A 25,619-nucleotide genomic window follows, 5' to 3' on the forward strand; every position below is an offset into this window, starting at 1 on the left:
CATAAGTTAGAGAATTCAAGAGAAGAGGAAAGCTTACTTGATTTATGCATATTTTACTCTTCTTTGTTCCTAGTGTCCCAAGATTCCTTTTTTTAATCTTTTCCTTTCTGTTGCAAGAATTTCCCTCAGCCATTTTTTTTTTTTTAAAGAGTAGGTCAGCTGGTGACAAATTCTATTAGTTTTTCTTCGTCTGAGAATGTCTTGATTTCCCTTCACTCTTGGGGGATTGGATATTGTTGCCAGATATACAATCTGAAGTTGACAATTTCTTTTTTCAACACTTGAAAAATGTGCCAATTCCTTCTGGCCTCCATAGTTTCAGATAAGAAATTGGCAACAATTGGAATTGTTTTTCCACTGTAGCTAAAATACTTTTTCTCTCTCACTGCTTTCAAGAACTGTTCTTTAGTTTTCAGAAGTTATGATGTGCCTTGGTGTAGGTTTCTTTGGATTTATCCCGTTTGGGATATCCTCAGCTTCTTGATTCTGACATTTATGTCTTCTGCCAAATTTGGGGGATTCTCAGCCATTGTTTCTTCCAATACTTTTTCTATCTCATACGGTTTCTCTTCTTTTTCTGGGAGTCTGATGACGTGAATGCTAGATCTTGTGTTAATGTCCCACATAGCTCTGAAGTTATGCTAACTTTTTTCAGTCTATTTTCCATCATTCGGATTTGGTACTATCTACTATTCTGTCTTCAGATTTGCTGACAGAAAGTATGTCTTTCCTCTGTTCCTTCCATTCTGCTGTTGAGCCCATTCGTGGAGTTCATGTCAATAATTGCATTTTTCGTATCTAAAACTTCTGTTCAATTCCTCATTATATCTTCTGTTTCTTTGCTGAGACTCGTTTTATCATTTGTTCTGTTTGTAATTGCTCACTAAAGTATTTTTATTAGAGCTGCTTTAAAGTCCTCATCAGATAATTCTAACATCTGTGTCATCTTGATGTTGGGGTCTGTTGTCTTTTTTTCACTCAAGTCGAAATTCTCTGGGCTATTGGAATGACAATTTTTATACATTATATCCTGATGTTTCAGGTATTTGTTATGAGATTCTGATCTTATTTAAGTCTTCTGTTTAAGCAGACTTGCTCTGACACTATGCTGCTGGGGGACATAGGGAAATGCTTACTACTTCCGGGTGGCAGTGGAAGTTCAGGCTCTCCCTTGGCCTCCATTGATTCCCCAGGGAGGGGGTGCCTTGTTACTGCTCCCCATGTGGTCCCCACTGCCACCATGGCAGGGAGCCTCATTACTGCTGTGCAATGGACGAGAAGTCCAAGTGGAGGGGGGGGTGCTTCATTAGAGCCAGGTGAGTGTGGAAGCCTAGCCTCCTCACTCAGCCTTTGATGGCAAGGAGTGAAGATGGGCCTCAGTTTTTTCTGTGGCATTTGTCCACAGTGGTGAAATTATTGTCCAAAAGTATTCTGTCTTGTTAGGATACCTGTTTCCTGGTCCCTTGTCTGGAGAGAGAAGGCTTTCCATTTTCCTTTGGACTTTTCTTGTCTGCACCCTTTGGCATTTCTAGGTTGCCAGCTTCTCCAGCAACCAGTATAGGACATAAGAAACAAAAAGGAAACCCAGGGAACTCACCTTCGTGTTCTTTACATCCTGAGGTCTCTAGCTGGTCTACCTTCTTCTTTCCACCTTTTTGAGTCTTTTAAAAAATATATATATGATTTTTTTGTTTTTTGCTGTGCTTAGTGGGAGGAATAGAAAGAAATACAGCTAATCCATCTTGTCCAGAAGTGAAATTGTTGATTTAATTTTTAAATGTTTTAATTATCGGGCTGGATGTAGTGGTTCATGCCTGTAATCCCAGCACTTTGGGAGGCTGAGGTTGTAGGATTGCTTGAGTCCAGGAGTTTGAGGCCAGCCTGGGCAACACAGTAGGACCTCATCTCTACAAAAAATTAAAACAGCCAGGCGTGGTGATGCGCCCTATAGTCGCAGCTACTCAGGAGGCTGAAGTGGGAGGATTGCTTGAGCCCTGGAGGTCAAGGCTGCAGCGACCCATCACCACACCACTGCACTCCAGCCTGGGTGACAGAGTAAGACCCTGTCTTAAAAAAAAAAACAAAAACCTGCTAAAATTCTTCATCTTGTCGTCTACTTTCTTGAATTCATTCATCATCATTCTTTTTTTTGAGACAGAGTCTCACTCTGTCGCCCAGGCTGGAGTGCAGTGGCGCAATCTCGGCTCACTGCAACCTCCGCCTCCTGAGTTCAAGTGATTCTCCTGCCTCAGCCTCCCGAGTAGCTGGGATTGCAGGCATGCACCACCACGCCCGGCTAATTTTGCATTTTTATTAGAGATGAGATTTCTCCATGTTGGCCAGACTGGTCTCGAACTCCCAACCTCAGATGATCCACCCACCTCGGCCTCCTGAAGTGCTGGGATTACAGGCGTGAGCCACCGCACCTGGCCCATCATCATTCTTTAAAAATTTCTGATAACTGAGAAATCTGTACTTCCCATAGGATCGTTTCTGTTTTTCTTGATCATTCACAATTTAATCTTGTCTTTTGATAATAAGAAATTTTGATTGGATGTTATATATTATAGATAAAACTTTGTATTAATCATTTGAGGATCTAGATGATGTTGTCTTTCTCCAGAAATAATTTACTGCCTCTTCTTGCAGGCAGTTCAGGTAGGGGCAGATCAGCTTAATCCAGTATGGCGTGGAACTAATACCAAGGGGGATTCTGTGTTTGTTAAAATTAGTCTCTTTTTGGTTAGCCCTTAATTCTAATGTGTAGCCATTGAGGTTTCCTAACTGGAAGACTGTTTACCAGTGCCAATTCCTCGACAGGTGCTAACCTCATATTTTCCCCCACCCAGTGATACTGCCTAAAACTTCTGTTTAAGTTCTCTGCCTCTTGCCTGGCCTCTCTTCTGTCACCTATGAATTGAAACATGCCTGGAGGTGAATGTTTTACCATCATGCTCACCTCTCAGCTCTTTTTGTTCCGGGATCTTGATCCCATAAGTCCTTCTTACATTAGTAGTTCTCCAATCCTTCAAACAGTTTTTTTTTTTAAATAAAATTTAGCTTTTCTAATTGCTCTTGATGAGAAGTCTTTCCGTTTCAAGCCAATCCACTCATCGCTGGAAGTGGAACTAAATTTTATTATTTCTAAGTTATCTGTAGATCATTTTGTATTTTCCACATATATAATCATGTCATCTGTTAATAATGACAAATTCATTTCTTATCAATATTCATTCATATATGCTATTTATATTTTCATGTTTCATGGCTGAGATCTGTTCTGATAATAGAGCAAAGCTAAGGTATTAAATACTTTAGTAGGTATTTTTGTTGACATGTTCGGGGACGAGTTGTAAGTGCTCTGATTTTGCAGTTCTCATTTGACTAGCAGGACTCGAATTTCCTCCTTTTCTTCTTTTCATCACCTAATTGTCAAAGGTGCTTCTCCTTTTTTCATTTTTCCCTTCACTAGAATCTCTTTTTTTCTCTTCTTTTGAAGCTGTGTGTTTCAAAGACTGCCTCATTAAGTCACACCTGCCCCCTTTAAATTGCGCTCACTCTGAAGCCCCTTGCCTCTGGTTTCTGCCCAGATCTGCTTGGACATGTTTTTTAGATTGAGAGTTAGGCGGACCTAGTCTTTCTGGCAGTAGTTTTAGGCCAAGATTAGAACATTACTTTCTTTTTCTGGCGTCCGTCTCCTGACTTCCCTGCAGTTTATCTCCATCTGCCTTCGCTCCACAGAGCCTGTGGAATGCTGCTGGGGTGGGCCTGTGAGAATCCATGTTGCGATCTGCTGATTTTGCTCATCTTACTCAGTTTGAAGTTTCAAAATTCTCTGACTTCAAATTATGCTGAGAGTGTGATTTCTGTATACTTTTTCCTTTGTGTGCTTGCATTATTTTACAATGAAATATCGGGAGACAGGTAGTTAGGCTGCCACTAATGTTTTCAGTGACCTGAAAGTACGCTTTCATTCTTGAAAGGTATGTTCAATACAGAATTCTATGTTGGAAGTTATTTAATGTTTTCCCCAGCATTTTTAAAGTATAATTTCAATGTACTTTGGTTTCTATTGTTGAGAGTGTCTAATTGCTAATCTCTTTTGTCTTTGTCTTTGTTGATCTGCAATTTCACTGATCTAAGTGTGGATGTTACTTTTTCTTGCTTGGATTGAGTTTCTTTAATCTATGGGTTGCTATCTTTATCAATTTGGGGAAAATTCGCAGTCATTGTCTCTTAGTTTCCTATGCTCTTTCTTTTCTTTCCTCTAAAACTGTGGTTATCAAACATGTGGTATTAGTTGTATGCCAAATCCACATTTTAACCCTCTCCTTTGTATTTTCTACCTTTTTGTCTCCATGCTATGTAAGAATTTCTACAGATCTGTCTTCTAGTTAATTACTTCTCTGTGCCCAATCTGCCACTCCAACTATCCATTTTAGTTTCTGTACTTTCATTTCCAGAAGTTCTGCTATTATCTTATAGATTTTTGTGATAGTCTCAGGTTTATCTTTTATTTATTTGAAAACAATAATTATATTTTACAGTGTTCAATAATATAAACATCTGAAATCCGTATAAAACTTTTTCTGCTCTTCTTTCGCTTGTGAAAAATTGCGAGGTCTGCTCCAACTCTAGGAGGGACACATCTTCCACTAGAGATTTTCAATTGAACTTGGTCACCTAGAAGCGGAGCCACATGGCTTGACACCTGGAGTACCCAAGCTGTGCATGGCTGCCTAGATTCTAGACATCCTATTTCCTATGCCCAGGCCCTCTTTCCAATGTGTTCCATTCACGTTCTGCTAAATAGAAAACTGTGTATAATCCTTCCTCTTTTGTCCTCCCAACACTCACATCTTCCAAATCAAAACCCAGGAGTCAATTCTGTATGATCTCTGCAACTTTTCTATAAATCTAAAATTATTATTTTTTTAAATATAGCAGTCCTGCAATTCAGTCATTACTGTAACTTGCCCAGTCCCTTTCTGTTCCATTCCCTCTCAACAGGATCAATGCTTTTGACTCTAGATCAAAAGCCTGTTTAGTCTTGAAAAACTCTGCTAGGAACCATATGTACATAAATAAATAATAAATAACAATCATAAATACTGGAATAACCTCAAATATTTGAAATTAGCAATCTAGACTTTCCCCATTACTCCTTCACTTTGGCTCAACCTCAATGGCAATCACAGAATATAACCCATGTTATCATAGCAATTTCTATTTAATCTGCACTCTATTTCCTCCGTGTTCTGTCTTAAGTTTCTCCACTTGCTGATTTTCCACCTACAGTTTTGACTTGATCACTGCCTCTTCATATTGCTGAATTTGAAATATCCATCTCAGTATACTCCCACTTCCAATTATCATACTTCAATCTCATCAAGTAATTCTCACCCTTTTTTCCTCAGTCTTCCAGGCTGGCCTCTAAACTTCAACACCTTACTACTCCATACAGGCCATCCTGTCTCATTCTTGCTTACCTTGTCTACATTTCTTTACACAGTAATTAGGGAAGAGGATTACTTGACCTCAACTAAAATGCCAGAGAAATAGCATGTTTGCTTTTAATATTCTACTAATGTAGGTGAAAATTGTGATATTGAAGTTAAAATTGGGGCCAGGCGCAGTGGCTCACGCCTGTAATCCCAGCACTTTGGGAGGCCAAGGTGGGAGGATCACTTGAGGTCAGAAGTTCCAGACCAGCCTGGCCAACATGGCGAAACCCTGTCTCTACTAAAAACACGAAAATTAGCTGGGCGTGATGGCGCATGCCTGTAATTCCAGCTACTTGGGAGGCTGAGGCAAGAGAATCGCTTGAACCTGGGAGCCAGAGGTTGCAGTGAGCTGAGATCGTACCACTGCACTCCAGCCTGGGAGACAGAGTGAGACTGTCTCAAAAAAAAAATATATATATATATTTTATATATATATATAGAGAGAGAGAGAGAGAGAAAGGTAAAATTGGGCTTTATCTACTGATTTTATTGCTTTTAAGTTGTGTGTAATAATTAATGGTGTATTTATCTGAGGTTTGCAATAAATAGCATAGAATCAGTTGGTATTCTAACTATAAGTGAGACTAAGACATGAAGACCCACACAATGGCACTTACTCATAATTGAGTAGTATTAGCGTTGACCATCATGTTTACTTTGCTGAAAACAATCAGCTATTAGAAATCTGAAAAGCTGAACATAATAACTAGATTACTGTTTATGAAACAAACCAAAAGGGTTCTTGATTCAGGTATGCGAAAACTAAGAAAATTCAGGAAAATATTTCAAACATTGAGAGAAAAAGAACCGTTATCACTATTCACACTTCCTGCAGCAGTTAAGTAAGGCTGTTTTCACTAAAGAAGCATAAATACAACTTAATTTCATTTAAAAACAAATATGAAGCATTTTGGCATAATTAAAACTTTACTGCTATGCTTTAGACAATCTATTGAACCACATAATAAAAAATTTCTTTTTTTTTTAGTATTTGTGTCTCAGAATTTCTTCTAAATTAAAAAGATCACCTATAAACAGATCTTTGTTTATACATTTGATAAAGTAACTTTCTTTCAAAGGCATAAGAAGACATCACATGAAGGAAAATGATGCTGGTTACCATGGGCATTCAATTCCGAGTCAAATATTACGTTGGGACCTTTGCTAACATTATTTCATTTAGTTTTCCACTGCAATCCTATCAAGGATTATTCTTTAACCAGTAGAGAAACTGAGGCTCAGAGAATGTCAAGAAACTTGTACAAGGTCACATCGGAAGCAAGTAGCAGAACCAAGAATCAATCACAGATTGGTCCAACTCCAAAGTCCATGCTCAAACCTCTATGCTTTATTTCCTTTACAGCAGAGGCTTTTAGATGAACCAATCACTATTGAAATATAACTTATTTCCATTTCTATTTCTCTGGTCTGGACTATGAGTTCTTTATCAGCAGAGTCTGTTTCTCGTATAACTTTGCTTTCCCAATTCCTATTAGGGTAGAAGTAACACATTGTTGCTAAGTGAAAAAGGGGATATTGAATTCATCCTTGCTGTGCCTAAAAGTGCCGGGACACATTATTCTAACTGGGCCTCACCTGGAAAAAGGACGAAAATTTTTAACAAACAAGTTTAAAATGGGTACATAAAAACCTTTCAATGACCAGTTTTGTGTTGTTGTTGTGAAATGATTGAACATATATAACAATCTAGCTGAGCTAAAAACAGAAAACTGTGTCTACTATATAATGTGATTTCAGAAACAAAGCTTTCTTTTGAGTCAATTCATAAATACAGAAACATTCCATAGGTGATACCCTGTATTCTGATCCTGGTACTATTTTTCCACTAGCATAGGTAGAAAAACTAAATAATTTTCAAACTGGACCTATAACTTTTTCTGGCATATTGCATCTGAAAAAAGATTATGAGACAAAACACAAAGAAAGACAAACATCGTAAAATAACTTTTATACAGGATTAGTAGATCTGTTTACATATAAAAAACAGAAAGGACCTCATTACAGTTAGATTTCACATAAATTACACATTGACTTTTAAAAACTACTATTCAACTTCATTTAAAGTCCCTTTTAAAAATTTCATTTTGAAGGCACAGTGCATGAAATAAACCAAAGACTGAAGCACTTGAGATGAATGGGTGTTGGGCACCTCATACAAACAGCTGTAGATTGCTCTAGAACTGGGAGTATCACTTGGAAAAACTGGAGAGGTGAAAAGCTGATTTTTAATCTGAGCATAAAAAAATACTATTATGTCATACCTCCAGAAAATCTGTAGCATGGCCAGCATAGAAAGTAGTTAGTACACTCATGTTATGCCATTTATAAAAGTCATAATCATACATATTTACATAATTTATATCCAACTGTCTCAAAATGGTAACCTATTTTCAAATTTCATAATGTACTCTGTCAAATCAAAATCAACCAGGACAATATTCTGAAAATCAAGTGGAATCAGTAACGAATTATTGCTAAAAATAGGATAAATGGGTATTGGGAGAGATTTCTTCATGAACTAGAAATCCAAGTTCAGTTGACATTAATCAAAGACCCAAATCATCCCCCCAAAATTTTAGCTAAAACAAATCAGAAACCCAAAGAGTTACCAAAAAAGTTGCTATAGAAAATCACTCAACATCAATCATAGTGGAATTTTTGGTAATAACAATAAAGAAAAAATATATTGGAAATGCTGGGTTGTCACTGTTAAAACAATTCCACCAGAAAACCATAATGTAGGGCACTATTACAGAATTCATTGCCAAGAAGCTTTTCATACAGCAGGGACAATACCTGGCACAAATGCATTTCTGGCAACAACAAGATAAAACTATTCAATGTTAAGAATAAATGGAAATGGAGGAGCAGGTCATGGTTACTGAGTAACCTGGTGTCAGCTCAAACACAATAAGCTCAGACATAAACACTACCTTTTATTTATTTGTCAACTCATAATTAGTTTTAAATTCAATAGTCATTAATTCAGCAAATCCCATTCAAGTAAAAGTTACCAAAGATTAAGCAATCAATTACACTGGGCCAAATATACAATATGTTTCCTTTCTGGAAGATGACAAAGTCCCAAAGTAAATCCCTTCAATGAGCATTGCAAGCATTCCTCAACTGGATAGGATCCCACTCACCACCCAAGTGTTCAGCAAAATGCATCAGAACCAAAGGGTCTTTCTTTCTGAAATGACTTGGGCACATTTTACTGAACTACATAATCAATACATGTACATGTACACAGGCAGACACTTTGAACATTACCTACTCAATCACTTTGCTTTTATTAAGGAGCTGGGAAGGAAGAAGGCTTACAAACTGATCACCAGGACAAAACCCATGCCTTGTGAGTAAAGAAAGGCACAACTCAGATTTAGGCAAATTTCTTAATACTATGATACCTACTTGCCTCCGTAACTCCAAGGAAATGGAAAGTCTCTCCGAGAAACACTGAAGAAATGCATTCCCCATCCCATATGGCTTCAATGCCTTAAGCGGTTAATATGTTCTAATATTAGATTAGATCCGCAAATAAAAGACAGGGCAGGGCTGAGAATATAGTCTTAGTAGTCAGGTATCCTATACATTCACGCTTCTAGGTAACACAAGCTGGGAAAGTCTTGTTTTCCAGCTAAATGCGTTATTTAAAAGTTCATTGAAGATCAAGATTTATAGCAGAATTTGGTTTTTCTTTCAGGAAATATTACTAAAATAACTATGTGTATGTTCATTTCTTTAAAAATTTTACACACGCTTAAAAGGCATGGCCCCTAGCCACTGAGATGTACAGTTAAAGACATATTTGATCCAAGAGAGAGGTAAATGTAAAAGGTATCCTCTAGTGAAGACCAATGATAACAAAGCAAAGCCTGTCACATTAACTTTGTTTCATTTGCTGTAATGTTCCAAGCAGGGGCAGCCACTCTTAGGTCCCTTGTTGGTTTCCTGACTGTACTCTTAAAAATAAAGCTGAAAAAGAGCAATACACCACCATCCTTAAAGAAAACATAAAGATTATTAGAAGAAATTAAATCATATATACTTCACTAACTATTAGCATCCCACAAGCCCTGTTCCATGTATGAGGTGGCAGAATTTACAGTTGCTAATACCAGAATACCAGAATGGCTTAACCTTGAACCACGGATTTATCACAGATACTTATTAACAAATGACATGACCTCAATATTCTTGCTAAACAAAATCTTCTTTCATAAAGCCACTTTGAATGCATTCCTCACAAAACCTGGTTGAACGACCTAGGTAGGTGGTAAACCACTCCACCTGAAGGCTTTGGGATAACTGATACATTAATGGATATAGAATACAATTTGAGAAGATGAGAGCAAGTTTTTTGATCCCCTGATCTAGTATAAGTTCAGCAGCAACTTGGTCATTAAAACATTCAAAGGTATTAAACCGTTAGATCATTGGTAAGATGCATACTTACAAAAAGCATCACTTCCATTGCATAAGACAGACACAATAAAATGCAAATCTTTCAGGTCTTTGCCTGATTGGCAGTGAAGATGACACTTTCACACCACAGTGTTTTATCACTCAGCAGTCATAGTTTACATTTTTTTCAAGGGAGGAAGCTATACTTAAAAGCTTTCGACTGAACTTTTAGCAAAATTGGTTGATCAAAAAGAGACTGTCAAATGAAACATTAGGAGGAAGAACCAAATCACTCCCAGAGGCCCATGTGAACAAGACCGGCCAAGCAATTTCAGTAATAGTATGCTATTACAGGGTATAGGCTTGGGCTGGAGCATGAAGTATAGATATTTTGTGTTCAAATACAGGTTAAGAATGTGCAAGTAGGTCTCTTCCACATTTCTAGATATTTTCAGTAGAATTCAGATCTTGTAGATGGCTGGGTCATCTGAAAACCATGTGTGCAACATAGAAAAAGGTTCCGATTTAGGCAATATTAAAGAATCAGGCATTCCTAGAATAAGCTAGTGCTTCACAGATATAAGCAGCAGCACCTGTGGGTTTTTACCAAGTTCAAAGATAGGCAACATGAGTTTTAGCTTTTGCTAGATCTCTCTCAGCTTCATTCAAGTGGGCATTTAGACTTTTCACAACAAAGTTAGTAAGTTCTCCCTTAAAATGGGCTATTTAGAAGTTTGCTAAACCTTAAGAGAGGTAGTGAAATCCTGCTTACAGCGTAGTCTACCAGTTCCGACCTAGCCTTGGAACAGGTAGAAAGCCAAATGCAGAAGCCCATTTATTCATTTCCTACTGTTATATGTGTTTAAAAATCAATTCAACCTCCATTAAACCTGAATAAGAGAAACTCCAGCTATTTAACAACTAGAGAAAAGTACTCCTCAGTAGGCTGAAAAAACCTTGAGTTTTTAAAGCTTTATGTCGATTCTGACTGCTGTCCCTGCCTTCATGTTTCTGGATTCTTTTGGCCATTTAAAACAAAGAAAAATACTTAAGCCGCTAGTAAACACCTGATGTGCAAAATATAACATCCTCTAGTTGGCTTTATGCCATTATTACATAAGCTCCAAATAGCTCATCTTAAATTAAAAAGTGGCTGTCCCATCTCTGCTGCATAAACAGAAATCAGATTTCTTTTTTAAAGGTTAAGAGTACTTTAAGGAAGGGAAGTTCAAAACTGCCAGTGAAATTCACAGAGAATACAAATTTAGCAATTTAACTTCCCAAAGCTCTTTGAAGAAGCAAGAGTCTCTCTTCTTAATGCAGTGTTCTCCCAAGAGGAACTGTAATTTTGCTTGGTACTTATGCTGGGAGATATGCAAAATGTGTTTTTCAATGTTTGCTAGAATATAATGTTTCCTCTTCGGTGTCTGTTTCATCCTGGAACTCACGGCTTAGGAGGGACTTCTTGGAGCCAGTAGACATCATGCGAATTTCATCTTCATACTCATCATGATGCTGCCTGAGCCGATGAAAACCATCCTTGTGTCTATCAGACTTGATTGAGCAGATGCACGAAATAATGCAAGCTGTTAGGATCAATGCCGACATAGTAGCACCTGACAAACAAAAACCATCACGTGGGTGATATTATACTTTAAGGATATTAATAAGCAGCCGCTTACAATGGAACTTTTAATAATATACCCCTCATTTATTTTATTTCTATTTCATGCACTTAAGAACAACCCTTTTATTGTTATAGAAGCAGTATATGTACAATATACAAAGTTTAAAAATACAGATAAGCAAACTAACAAAAGCCAAAACCAAAAAACCTCCTATATTTACATTTCCATTACCCAGAGATCATTTTTAGTTATAAGATCTTGTGTGTGTGTGTGTATGTGTAATCCTCCCACCTCAGCCTCCCGAATAGTACCACAGGTGCACGCCACCACACCTGACTAATTTTTTTTAATTTTTGCTAGAGACGGGGTTTTGCCATGTTGCCCAGGCTAGTCTAGAACTCTTGACCTCAAGTGATCCACCTGCCTCGGCCTCCCAAAGTGCTGGGATTACAGGCGTAAGCCACCATGCCTGGCTCCAGATCTTTCTTTATGCATATGCATGTACATGTATTTTTTTCTTTTACCATAATGAAATTGTACTGTGTCTACTGTTCTGCAACCTGCTTTTTATGACTTCTATTACACTTTTCCTTTCCAGTAAACTTTCATTTCATCCAAATCTCCTTGTTTATTTTAAATTTGTACATGAGGTTATCAAAATAAAAGTGTTAGAAACTAAAAATAATAAAAACTAAGTTCACAATAGCTAATGGGTGACAGAGTCAGATTTAAACCATGGCTGAATTCGATCTCCTGTGTTTTTTTTTTTTTTTTTTTTTTTGAGACGGAGTCTTGCTCTGCCGCCCAGGCTGGAGTGCAGTGGCACAATCTCAGCTCACTGCAAGCTCTGCCTCCCGGGTTCACGCCATTCTCCTGCCTCAGCCTCTCCGAGTAGCTGGGACTACAGGCGCCCGCCACCACGCCCGGCTAATTTTTTGTATTTTTAGTAGAGACGGCCGTGTTTCACCGTGGTCTCGATCTCCTGACCTCGTGATCTGCCCGCCTCGGCCTCCCAAAGTGCTGGGATTACAAGCGTGAGCCACCGCGCCTGGCCGATCTCCTGTGTTTTTAACCACTAAGTTATTTACACTTAATCTGAGAAAAGCTAAGAACTCTTTAAACACACTACACAGGATCTATGACTGGGGCATGTTTCCAATACACTACTTTCTCTCAGCTAAGGGTCTCTCCCACAGGAACCCTGTGATAAAACTTGGTTATTCTGCCTCATCCAAGTTGCACTTAGAAATAAACTAAGGCTGTCTGCATCAAATAGATACAGTATAGCAGAGTATTCATTTTACCACATATTTTTTTCTTCCTAACCTTTCAGTAATCCAAGCAATGACATGAATTAGTTCCAGCGTAAACAAACATTTCCTCTTTCCTGGATCTTGAAAAAGCAGAACTAATATAAGTCAAAGTCCTAGGAATTTATGACTTTAATATAAAGCAAATCATTCATTCATTCAACAACTCTTCATTAAGACCCACTGCATGCTAACCATCGTTCTAGGCTTGGAGGATGCAGGTAGATTCCTCGCTCTCTCAGAACTTATGTTTTAGTGGGAGAGATTGAATATAGACAAATAAATGAACAAATATATAATATAATGTTAGTGACAAGTGCTATAATGAAAAAAAGCAGGATACAGATAGTGACAGGGTAGCTAGGGTGATCAGGGAAGGCCTCTCCGTGGAGGTGACACTTGAGTATAGACCTGAAGAAAAAGAAGTGTTGGGAACAGGCCCCCCAAAATCTGGCCATAAACTGGCCCCAACTGGCCATAAACAAAATCTCTGCAGCACTGTGACATGTTCATGATGGCCATGACGTCCACGCTAGAAGGTTGTGGGTTTACCGGAATGAGGGCAAGGAACACCTGGCCCACTCAGGGCAGAAAACTGCTCAAAGGCGTTCTTAAACCACAAACAATAGCATGAGCGATCTGTGCCTTAAGGATGTGCTCCTGCTGCAGATAACTAGCCCAACCTGTCCCTTTATTTTGGCCCATCCCTTCGTTTCCCATAAGGGATACTTTTAGCTAATCTAATATCTATAGAAACAATGCTAATGACTGGCTTGCTGTTAATAAACACCTGGGTAAATCTCTGTTTGAGGCTCTCAGCTCTGAAGACTATGAGATCCCTGATTTCCCACTTCACACCTCTATATTTCTCTGTGTGTGTCTTTAATTCCTCTAGCACCGCTGGGTTAGAGTCTCCTTGATGGAGCTGGTCTCGGCAGAGAAAGGCAAGCCAGGAGAACATATGTGAGAACAGAGGTCCATCCAGGAAAATCACATTTAGATAAGGAGACATTAGAAGACAAGTGATTAGTTTCAGGATTATGGAGGTGACCCACTCTCATATTGAAATGTCAAGATTGTTTTTAACTTTTACTACTAAAAATCAAAATGTCTTTACCTGATACAGTTACCACAAGCTCCCTTGGCAAACCAAATATCCGGTTATCTGTGTCCAAGACTATCACCACAGAACTAGCTGCATCATGATGCACAAAGACCTAGAAGGAGAAAGAGTAAGAATCATGACAAATTCTGCTTAAGGTGTACTGTATCTCTGCTATATTATTAGGGCCCATAGAGCAAACTAAGGAGATGATGCATTGCCATCTAAAGTATACAAAATGCTAGAAAATTTTCCCGTTTGTTGGCAAGGGGTACAAGGATAACAAGATATCATAATCAAGAGGCAGTCACACTTTTAATTTCTTTACTCCCTTCAAGATTTCTTTCTTTTTTTTTTTTTTGAGACGGAGTCTCGCTCTGCCACCCAGGCTAGAGTGCAGTGGCACAATCTCGGCTCACGGCAAGCTCCACTTCCCAGGTTCACGCCATTCTCCTGCCTCAGCCTCTCCGAGTAGCTGGGACTACAGGCGCCCGCTACCACGCCCGGCTAATTTTTTTGTATTTTTTTTTAGTAGAGACGGGATTTCACCGTGGTCTCGATCTCCTGACCTGGTGATCCGCCCGCCTCGGCCTCCCAAAGTGCTGGGATTACAAGTGTGAGCCACCGCGCCCAGCCCACTCCCTTCAAGATTTCTAACTAGAGTTTCAAAATAAAATAGAAGTATTATTATGAATAAAAATTTACATGATGCTACTCAATTTGAGTTTCTCACCTGTGAATGTTGTTGCTGGTACCCATCAGCGATGGCATTGATGTTATGGACACCTGGCGCTAACAGTACATGGAAATAACCTCCCTCTTTTGTGTGTACCTTTATTCCTTCATTAAGTACAATGACTGCTTTAGAGATTGGCTCTCCAGTCTTATCTTTAACAAATCCATGAACTCCCTTGTGAACCTGAAAAAATGTTTAAAATATAAATTTATGTTGTCATAATGCCAGACATTGTAGAGGCACTAGCTTGAGGCATGACCAAAACCAACCAACCAAACAAAACAAAAACCACACACAAACAAGTATCAAACTCTGTATGGCCTGCTTCTTCTCTTCCTTCCCCACTGACTCTGACCTTGTTTGCTATTCATTCAATGTTCAGGATCACAGAGGTGGACATAAAAGAGAACTCTGATATTGTCATAGCCTAAAGCATTAGAACCCAATCTTCTAATGCCCTGAGTGATTTCCTTCCTACCATGGTATACCGACTCCAGTAACTCTGTGATATTCAAATTAAAGAACTTGCAGCATCTTGCAAGGTCAAATTACCTAAATTATAGCAGATTCCAGAGATGTGAATAAATGGCATTTATTTAGGAAACATAAAATGACCAAAACTCTTCTTTCTATATAAATTTAAAATAAATAATATACATTTTTGGTAAAAGACAATGTTTTGATAAAGGTTTTTACTGAACATATTCCTGGGAGTTTCCCTCTAGTTAAAAGGAAAAGACTCACCTCCACTAACATACTAAGAAGAGATCTCTTATTGTCTGCCCACAAGGAAGGGAGTTGTGCAGCACTAGGAAAGTAACAGCAGCTTGTGTATACTGTGATTTCCGGACAATGGCCATAGGTGACACTATAATCCTAGAATATAAAGTTCAAAATCAAATGTGGGAAAATTAATAAGTAAAAGAAAGAATGAGGCTTTGTAATACAACAAATGGAGTAAATGAAAAGAAAATGTAGCTGATGTAAACAAAGAAGTTGTAAAGCATCTTATGACAAATATAAATAAACCTCTCTGTATTATAATCAATCACGAACTCTGTGAGAGCCCTTGAGGACAGGGGCTATGTCGAATTCATTTTCCTATCTTCCGTGCTTCCCACAGTGCCTGGTAGTGCCAGGTAGATGGGGTTTATTCAGGTTTGCTGAAGAAATGAATGAATGAGTACATGCAGAAGAGGGTCAGCTTCCTTCAAAACCCAGAAACGTCACAGTTGTTCTTGAAGCTATGGAGATAATGATCATTAGCCCTCTCATACTCTCAACCTGGACCCCTGCTGGTGACAATATCCACTCCCTGCAATATGGCATTGATATTATCAAGGTACAGGAACTGCCTGTGCAGACAGGTTCAAAAACTCAACTTACCACCTTTTCCCAAAATCTCTTCTTTTTCCTAACTCAGTTAATGGTATTGACTCATTTTCTCACATAGCCATGAAACCTCTTGTCTTTGACTTCTCTATCTCACTATCATCCATAAGTTGCTGAATCTTGTCAATTCTACCTCTATAGAATCTCTAAAATGTCATCCTTTGACTCTACTCTCCTTGCCACTAGCATAACCTAGGCCCTCATTACTTTTTGTCTAGACAATTCCAAACCAGTCTCCCTGTACCAGTCTCTCCTTCCTCCAAACTATCTTAACTGATTATTTAGAGATTAGTTTTCCCATAGCACAGCTCAGATCATGTCAATATTGTTACCCCTGCTCAAAATCTCATAGTTTCCCATTCTTATTAAAACAAAGCATTCAAAGCAACAAGCACTCTTTCCATTCTTAACCTTCTGTGGCTCTGCATTACACCCCATACTCTAACTAAATTAGACTTCTGCTATGTACTGCTTCCTCTTTCTGGAATGTTCTGCTTCACCATCTCTGCAGCCCAAATGCCATCTCCTCTACAGAGAAAAGGCTGTATCTCTGACTAGATATAATTTTTTGTGTCTTTAATTTCTCACGGCCCGTTGAGAGTTGCTCTCTTCCAGATCAAATCAATTAATTATGTAACACAGTTAATTCGTACAATAGGCCAGGCAATATATTTTGTTTATCACTAGCCTCCCAGTAGTAAGTTCTTAGTAAATAAAGGAGGGAGGACAGGCAGAAATGGGAATGAAGTCAATTTTCTGGTTGCACATGTGAATAAAATGATCAGCCAACCACCCATCTGCTAACAACTCCTGCCTAATTTGAAGTGGATGGGCAACGAATTAAAATGCTGTCAGAAATTAAAGAAGACCTAAATAATGGATAGGAGGACAATACTGTAGAGATGTCAACACTACACACAGTGATATACGGTTTCAACACAACCTCTAACAAAATTCCAACACCCATTTTCTCAGAAAAAGAAAAGCCAATGCTCAAATGGAATGACAAGGGGCCCTGAATAGCCAAAACAATCTTTAAGAACAATAAAGTTGAAAAACTCACACGTTCCAATTTTACAACTTACTACAACAAACCTACATTAATCAAAACAGTGATACTGATGAAGCTGGAAACCATCATTCTCAACAAACTATCGCAAGGACAAAAAACCAAACACCACATGTTCTCACTCATAGGTTGGAATTGAACAATGAGAACACATGGACACAGAAAGGGGAACATCACACACCAAGGCCTGTTGTGGGGTGGGGAGAGGGGGGAGGGATAGCATTAGGAGATATACCTAATGTTAAATGACGAGTTCATGGGTGCAGCACACCAACATGGCACATGTATACATATGTAACTAACCTGCATGTTATGCACATGTACCCTAAAACTTAAAGTATAATAATAAATAAATAAATAAATAAGAATAAAATAAATAAATAAAAAACAATAAAGGAAAACAACAACCAAAAAAAAAAAAAAACAGTGATACTGGCATAAAGGCAAACATATAGACCAATGGAATAGAATTGAGACCCCAGAAATAAATCCACACATCTATGGTAAACTCATTTTTCGGAAGGATACCAAAACCATTCAGTGGGGAAAGAATAGTCTTTCAACAAATAGTGCTGACACAAGTGAATTTCTACATACAAACAAACGAAGTTGAACTCCTACTTCATACTGTAAAAAATAAACTGCATCAATGGCTGAAATACGACAGCTTGATCCATAAAACTCTTTTTTTTTTTTTTTTTTGAGACAGGGTCTCACTCTGTTGCCCAGACTCCAGTGCAGTGGCGAGATCTCGGCTCTTCGCAATCTCCCCATCCCAGGCTCAAGCAATTCTCCTGCCACAGCCTCCAGAGTAGCTGGGATTGCAGGCACGCAGCACTACAGCCCGGCTAATGTTTGTATTTCTAGTATAAGGGGTTTCAACATGTTGGCCAGGCTGGTCTTGAACTCCTGACATCAAATGATCCACCCACCTTGGCCTCCCAAAGTGCTCAGATTACAGGCCTGAGCCACCGTGCCCAGCCATAAAACTCTTCAAAGAAAACACAAGGATAGGCTGCAGGGAGCAGGGAGGTGGGAGGGGGTGGGGCCATGCACCCCGCCTCTCCCACTCATCCCATACCTGCCCTCCAAAAAAAAAAGAAAACATGGGGCATGTCTGGGAAGTGAGGAGCGTCTCTGCCCAGCCGCCCCGTCTGGGAAGTGAGGAGTGCTTCTGCCCGGCCGCCCCATCTGGGAAGCGAGGAGTGCCTCTGCCTGGCCGCTGTGCAACCTTCCAAGTGTGAAGTGACAGCCTTCATTGTAGAATGAATGAAGACACTGGCACTGATTATATAACACCTTGGCAGCTATCTCAAGTCGTTGATGGTGGAGGTATTGGAAGAAAGCAAAACACACAAATTTGACTAAAGGCGATTTTGTGACTTCTTTCTATTGGCCCTGGCAAACCAAGGTTATTCTGGATGGAAATAGCCTTGAAAAGATGATATATATTTGAACATATCTGATTTTTTTTCCCCGTATAATTCTTACTTTGTGCATTTGATATTCAGTTGTGTTTGTAATCACGGAAAAATAAAAGCATATATAAAAAAAAAAAAACATGGGGCGGGGCGGGGCGGGGCGGGGCATCTTCATGACCTTGGATTTAGCAACAGATCCTTAGATAGGATAACAATTGCAAAAGCAACAACAAAAACAGGTACATTGGATTTCATCACAATTAAAAACTCGTGTATCAAAGGACATAACCAAGAAATTTAAAAGGTAACCTAAAGAATAGGAGAAAATACTTGCAAATCATGTATCTGATAAGAATTTCCTATCTAGAATACATAGCATCCAGAATGGTTTTTGTTTGTTTATTTGTTTTTTTGAGACAGAGTTTCGTGCTTGTTGCCCAGGCTGGAGTGCAATAGTGTAATCTCGGCTCACTGAAACCTCCGCCTCCCAAGTTCAAGTGATTCTCCTGCCTCAGCCTCCCAAGTAGCTGGGATTACAGGCGCCTGCCACCACGCCCAGCTAATTTTTTTGTATTTTTAGTAGAGACGGGTTTCACCATGTTGGCCAGGCTGGTCTCAAACTCCTGACCTCAGGTGATCCTCCCGCCTCAGCCTCCCAAAGTCCTGGGATTATAGGCATGAGCCACCACCATGATCAGCCTTTTATATTAATATATAAAGAACTCCAGCCTAGGCAACAAAGGGAGATCCTGTCTCTACAAAGAATTAAAAATAATTGGTCCAGCATGGTGGTGCATGAAGGTGGTCTTGGCTACTCAGGAGGCTGAGGTGGGGGGATAGCTTGGGTCTGGGAGGTTCAGGCTGCAATAAGCTGTGAAGGAGCCATAGCCACTGTACTCCAGCCTGAGCAACAAAGTGAGACTCTGTTTAAAAAACAAAAAACAAAAAACAGAAAATAAGTGTTGGTGAGGAGAGGATATGGGAAAATTGCAAACCTCAAACATTGCTGGTAATGAATGTAAAATGGTGCAGCTGCTGTGGAAAACAGTTTGGTGGTTCCTCAAAAGGTGAAACATAGAATTACAATATAACCAGGCAATTCCACTCCTAGGTATCTACCCCAAAGAAGTGACAGATACCTGCAATACCAATGTTGGCAGCATGGGGTTCAGACAGATACCTGCAATACCAGTGTTCATGGCAACATCATTTGCAGTAGCCAAAAAGTAGAAATCCAAGTGCCCATCAACACATGAATTAACAAACAAAATGTGGTATAAACATAAATAGAATATTATTCAGCCATAAAAATGAATGAAGTAATGATACATGCTCTAAAATGGATGAATCCTAAAAGCATTTTGCTAAGTGAAAGGGTAAATATTGTATGATTCTACTTACATGAAATACCTAGAATAGGCAAATTAATAGAGACAGAAAGTAGACAGGGGTTCCAGGAGCCGTGGGAGAGGGGAATAGGGAGTTATTGCTTAGTGGGTACAGAGTTTCTGTCTGGGGCAAATGAAGTTTTGGAAATAGATATGGTTTTTGGGGCACAACATTTAATTAATGTCACTAAACTGTACAATTAAAAATGGTTAAAATGGCCAAAAAAGTACTGTCAGGTTAATTTAAGGGCTAAACATATCAAGAAAGCCATGAGGCAGATGCCATTCACTTTACAATACCAGAAGAGTCACCTATTCTTGCACTCAACGGCTGATATTCATAAACTCCATTCTTTTTTTTTTTTTTTTGAGATGGAATCTTGCTCTGTTGCCCAGGCTGGAGTGCAGTAGTGTGATCTCGGCTTGACTCACTGCAACCTCCACCTCCCAGGTTCAAGCGATTCTCCTGACTCAGCCTCCCAAGTAGCTGGGATTACAGGCGTCTGCCACCACGCCCAGCTAATTTTTATATTTTTAGTAGAAATGGGGTTTCACCACGTTGGCCAGACTGGTCTCGAACTCCCAAACTCAGATAATCCACCTGCCTTGGCCTTCCAAAGCACTGGACTTACACGTACGACATCGTGCCTGGCCATAACTCCATTCTAACCATGTTCTAGAAAGCATACCTTCATGCTGCCCAGGTGACTATGCCATTCTGCTCCACGCATTACTCCTCCTGGAATATTCTCATCTATAAAAGCATTAAGAAATGTGGAATCAAGAAGACCTTAAGGTGAAAGTCCTTTCCCCATAAAAGCAACAATAACAACAGCAATAACAAAAGGTATGGAAAACACCTACCTGATTTATTTGGGCAACTGGGCTGACCCATGTGCATGGATGGATGATTATTTGCATAAAGAGATGCCAAATGCTTCAGAGTCTCTTTATTTTCCACTATAGAAAGAAAAATTTAGAAGTCAGTGGAGAAATCCAAATGACTTTTTCCCCCAAGTTAACCTTCATGGATACAAGTCATCTTTTTCTCCTAATAAATTTTGCACTCCACTTAAGTATACTGTTACTATAATTAACCCTAAAAGGTTTTATTTAGCCCAAGATAATCACACGAAGAAGACAAACATCCTCCTTACATGAAAAGGTTCTAATGGTGAGTTTTCACAACAGACTATCACACTAAAATACAAACTTGTTTTGGCATGTCTTACTGCATTTTGGGACAACTGTAGCCTAATAACAATATTCTTTGTAAGATGCACTGAAAACCACCCAAACTATCTCCATATACTGCGACCCCACAGAGATTAAACAACCAACTATTTAACTCACCATAAGGTGCAACCACTTAGTCAAAGTTTAAAACAGGGGAGGACAAATCTGTACCGTTAGTATTTGGTTACATACAAGTTTCATGAGGCAGAAACCGTGTCATACTCACTTTTATATTCTCAATATTTACAGACATAATAATTGCTCAGTAAATGCTTGTGGACTAAATGGAACAGATGGGACAAGATAGCTAGACTCAGTAAGGCTGGGCTACCATTAGATCTGAGCTCTCCAAGTAACAGAACTGCTGATGTATGTACACTCTTCTTTGGCTAGTAATTTGCTCACAGAGTGTGCTCAAACGCTCACTATTTATAAAAATGTGGAAGGGACATTACTTAATTGGGATTTGCTACCTAAGCTTAAATAGTATATATATGAAATGACATTCTACATACCTGTCTGTACTGGCTTGTCATAAGGATATGTGACCAGCACAGAACCACCATCTAAGGCAACAGAAAGGCTAAAGTCCTGTTTTTGAATCAAATTTTCAATGATGGCTTTAGTCTCAGGTTGGGAAGCATCATCTAAAAAAGAGAAAAGTCAAATATAAAATATCAATCTTAGTATGAGTATCTAAGAAAATATTCTCCACTTGAATACAATCAAAATGCTAACTTAAAAATTTGTAGATAAATATTTTATTTCTCCATAAGCCACTATCTCAAGCAAGAAAGATACATTACAGAAGGTAGGTTAGTCTAAGTTTTATTACGTACTTCAGGATGTGTATATACTAATGACTCTAAGCAAGTTAAAGAAAAATCTCATTGAAAAAAACAAAAAGAATAAGCATATCCTGCTTTACAAAATAATTTAGGGACTATATAAATAACCTATCTGATATGGTTTGGCTGTACCCACCCCACCCAAATCTCAACTTGAACTGTATCTCCCAGAATTCCCACGTGTTGTGGGAGGTACCCAGTGGGAGGTGACTGAATCATGGGGGCAGGTCTTTCCCATGCTATTCTTGTGATAGTGAGTAAGTCTCACAAGATCTGATGGGTTTACCAGGGGATTCCACCTTCACTTCCTTCTCATTCTCTCTTGCCACTGCCATGTAAGAAGAGCCTTTCATCCTCCGCTATGATTGTGAAACCTCCCCAGCCATGTGGGACTGTAAGTCCAATTAAATCTTCTTTTCTTTCCAGTCTTGAGTATGTCTTTATTAGCAGTGTGAAAACAGACTAATACAGTAAATTGGTACCAATAGAGTCGGGTGTTGCTGAAAAGATACCCAAAAATGTGGAAGCAACTTTGGAGCTGGGTAACAGGCAGAGGTTGGAACAGTTTGTAGGGCTCAGAAGAAGACAGGAAAATGTGGGAAAGTGTAGAACTCCTAGAGACTTATTGAATGGCTTTGACAAAAATGCTGATAGTGATATGACCAATAAGGTCCAGGCTGAGGTGGTCTCAGATGGAGATAATGAACTTGTTGGGAACTGCAGCAAAGATGATTCTTGTTATGTTTTAGCAAGGAGACTAGCAGCATTTTGCCCCCGCCCTAGAGATTTTTGGAACTTTGAATCTGAGAGAGATGATTTAGGGTATCTGCAGGAAGAAATTTCTAAGCAGCAAAGCATTCAAGAAGTGACATGGGTGCTGTTAAAGGCATTCAGTTTTATAAGGGAAGCAAAGCATAAAAGTTTGGAAAATTTGCAGCCTGACTATGCGATAGAAAGGAAAAACCCATTTTCTGGGGAGAAATTCAACCCAGCTGCAGAAATTTGCGTAAGCAGCCAGGAGCCTAATGTTAATCCCCAAGACCATGGGGAAAATGTCTCCAGGCCATGTCAGAGACCTTCTCGGCAGCCCTCCCATCAAAGGCCTGGAGGCCCAGGAGGAAAAACTGGTTTTGTGGGCTGGGCCCAGGGTCCCCATGCTGGGGGCAGTCTAGGGACTTGGTGCCCTGCGTCCCAGCTGCTCCAGCTGTGACTAAAAGGGGCCAAGGTACAGCTCGGGCTGTTGCTTCAATGGGTGGAAGCCCCAAGACCTGGCAGCTTCCATGTGGCATTGAGCCTGCGTGTGCAAAAAAGTCAAGAATTGATGTTTGGGAACCTCCACCTAGATTTCAGAAGATGTATGGAAAAGCTTGGATGTCCAGGCAAAAGTTTGCTGCAGGGGCAGGCCCCTCATGAAGAACCTCTGCTACGGCAGTGTGGAAGGGAAATGTGGGATCAGAGCCCCCATACAGAGTCCCTACTGAGGTACCGCCTAGTGGATCTCTGAGAAGAGGGCCACCGTCCTCCAGACCCCAGAATGGTAGATCCACCGACAGCTTGCACCACGCCCCTGGAAAAGCCGCAGACACTCAATGCCAGCCGGTGAAAGCAGCTGGGAGAGAGCCTGTACCCTGTAAAGCCACAGGGGTGGAGCTGCCCAAGACCATGGGAACCCACTTCTTGCATCAGCATGACCTAGATGCAAGACATGGAGTCAAAGGAGAAAATTTTTGAACTTTTAAGATTTGACTGCCCTGCTGGATTTTGAACTCGCATGGGGCCTGTAGCCCCCCCATTTTGGCCAATTTCTCCCATTTGGAATGGCTGTATTTACCCAATGCCTGTACCTCTATTTTATCTAGGAAGTAACTAACTTGCTTTTGATTTTACAGCCTCAGAGGCAGAAGGGACCTGTCTTAGATGAGATGTTGGACTGTGGACTTTTGAGTTAATGCTGAAATAAGACTTTGGGGGACCGTTGGGAAGGCATGATTGGTTTTAAAATGTGAGGATATGAGATTTGGAAGGGGCCAGTAGCAGAATGATATGGTTTGGCTGTGTCCCCACTCAAACCTCAACTTGAATTTTATCTCCCAGAATTCCCACTTGTTGTGGGAGGGACCTGGTGGGAGGTAACTGAATCATGGGGGCGGGTCTTTCCCGTATTATTCTTGTGATAGTAAGTCTTACGAGATCTGATGGGTTTATCAGATCTGCTTTTGCTTCCTTCTCATACTCTCTTGCTGCCACCATGTAAGAAGTGGCTTTCATCCTGCGCCATGATTGTGAAACCTCCCCAGCCATGTAGAGCTGTAAGTCAAATTAAAACTCCTTTTCTTCCCAGTCTTGGGTATGCCTTTATCAGCAGTGTGAAAATGGACAAATACATTATCTTTGGAAGAAAATTAGAGTTTCAGAAAGCTGGGTGTTCTCTGCAGCACTGTTTACAAAAGCAAAAAATCAGAAATAAAGTAAATATCTATCAGTAGAAAATGGTTGAATAAATTAGAGTACTGTCACAGATTCATGGCATACTAGATGCCATTAGAAAAGAATGTTGGGCCTGGCGCAGTGGCTAATGCCTATAATCCCAGCACTTTGGGAGGCTGGGCAGGTGGATCACCCGAGGTCAGGAGTTCAAGACCAGCCTGGCCAACATGGTAAAACCCCATCTCTACTAAAAATACAAAACTTGGCCAGGCATGGTGGCGGGTGCCTGTAATCCCAGCTATTCAGGAGGCTGAGGCAGGATAATTGCCTAACCTGAGAGGCAGAGGTGAGCCAAGATCGTACCATTGCACTCCAGCCTGGGCAACAGAGTAAGACTCTGTCTCAAAAAAAAAAAAAAAAAAGAATGTTAGAGATCTGTAAGTACTGAAATTGAAAGATGTCAATGATACATATTCAATGAAAAAGGTTATAGAATAATGCATACAGTTGGTGATCCCATTTAAGTAAATAAGAAACAGGGCTCTCCAAATCAATATACACACGTGTGTGTCGTGTGTGTATACACATACATAGGAGGGGAGAGAGAATACACATCTCTACACAACTAGTGAAGAAACATCCCAACATAATGGATTGAATTTCTATGAAAAACTTTAATTATTTTTGCAAATAATAATGGAGAAAAATTCAAAAACTTTTCCGGATATCTGTATACATTTATACCTCACAGTTATAACCCAGACAAGAAAGTACTCCATTATTCGCTGACAAAATAGGATCAACCAAGCTTCTAGCAAAGAGAAAATTATCTCCTAAGTAATTTAATAGCCTAAAAATTAGCCTTACTTGTGAAGTCTGTATCCAAATCTTTGCCATGAGCATTTGTTTGTCCTATTTTTGAAGTACAGTCTTTCTCTTGAGCTCTCTCTCGCCCATCTGGATTTAGAGAAGGGACAATCACAATCCTAGTCCTGTCAACCAACTAAGGCAGAAACAGAAATTGACGAGTTACTAGCTGCATGTAGAATCAATGGGTACCCTCTCATGCCTCAAACAGAAAGTCTATTGTTTATTCTACACACAGTTAATTTAAAAGGCAGAACTAAAAT

At 39.6% G+C, this 25,619-nt stretch overlaps 1 protein-coding gene across 1 annotated transcript in view; it reads right to left on the bottom strand.

Moving 5' to 3' along the window:
* Positions 1-6,830: 6,830 nt before the first annotated feature.
* Positions 6,831-25,619, bottom strand: part of CPD (carboxypeptidase D) — an 87,267-nt gene continuing 68,478 nt past the window's right edge. Inside the window, exons 14-21 of the mRNA XM_030799699.1 lie at positions 25,357-25,492; positions 21,730-21,861; positions 20,843-20,938; positions 20,668-20,732; positions 15,453-15,584; positions 14,706-14,891; positions 13,988-14,087; positions 6,831-11,548 (exon numbers count right to left, since the gene is read on the bottom strand). Of these exons, the coding sequence (XP_030655559.1) occupies positions 11,322-11,548; positions 13,988-14,087; positions 14,706-14,891; positions 15,453-15,584; positions 20,668-20,732; positions 20,843-20,938; positions 21,730-21,861; positions 25,357-25,492 (1,074 nt within the window). The 3' untranslated portion in view covers positions 6,831-11,321. The remainder of the gene's footprint in view (positions 11,549-13,987; positions 14,088-14,705; positions 14,892-15,452; positions 15,585-20,667; positions 20,733-20,842; positions 20,939-21,729; positions 21,862-25,356; positions 25,493-25,619) is intronic.

This window comes from Nomascus leucogenys, chromosome 19 (assembly GCF_006542625.1).
Source record: "Nomascus leucogenys isolate Asia chromosome 19, Asia_NLE_v1, whole genome shotgun sequence".
Classification (NCBI taxonomy): domain Eukaryota; kingdom Metazoa; phylum Chordata; class Mammalia; order Primates; family Hylobatidae; genus Nomascus; species Nomascus leucogenys.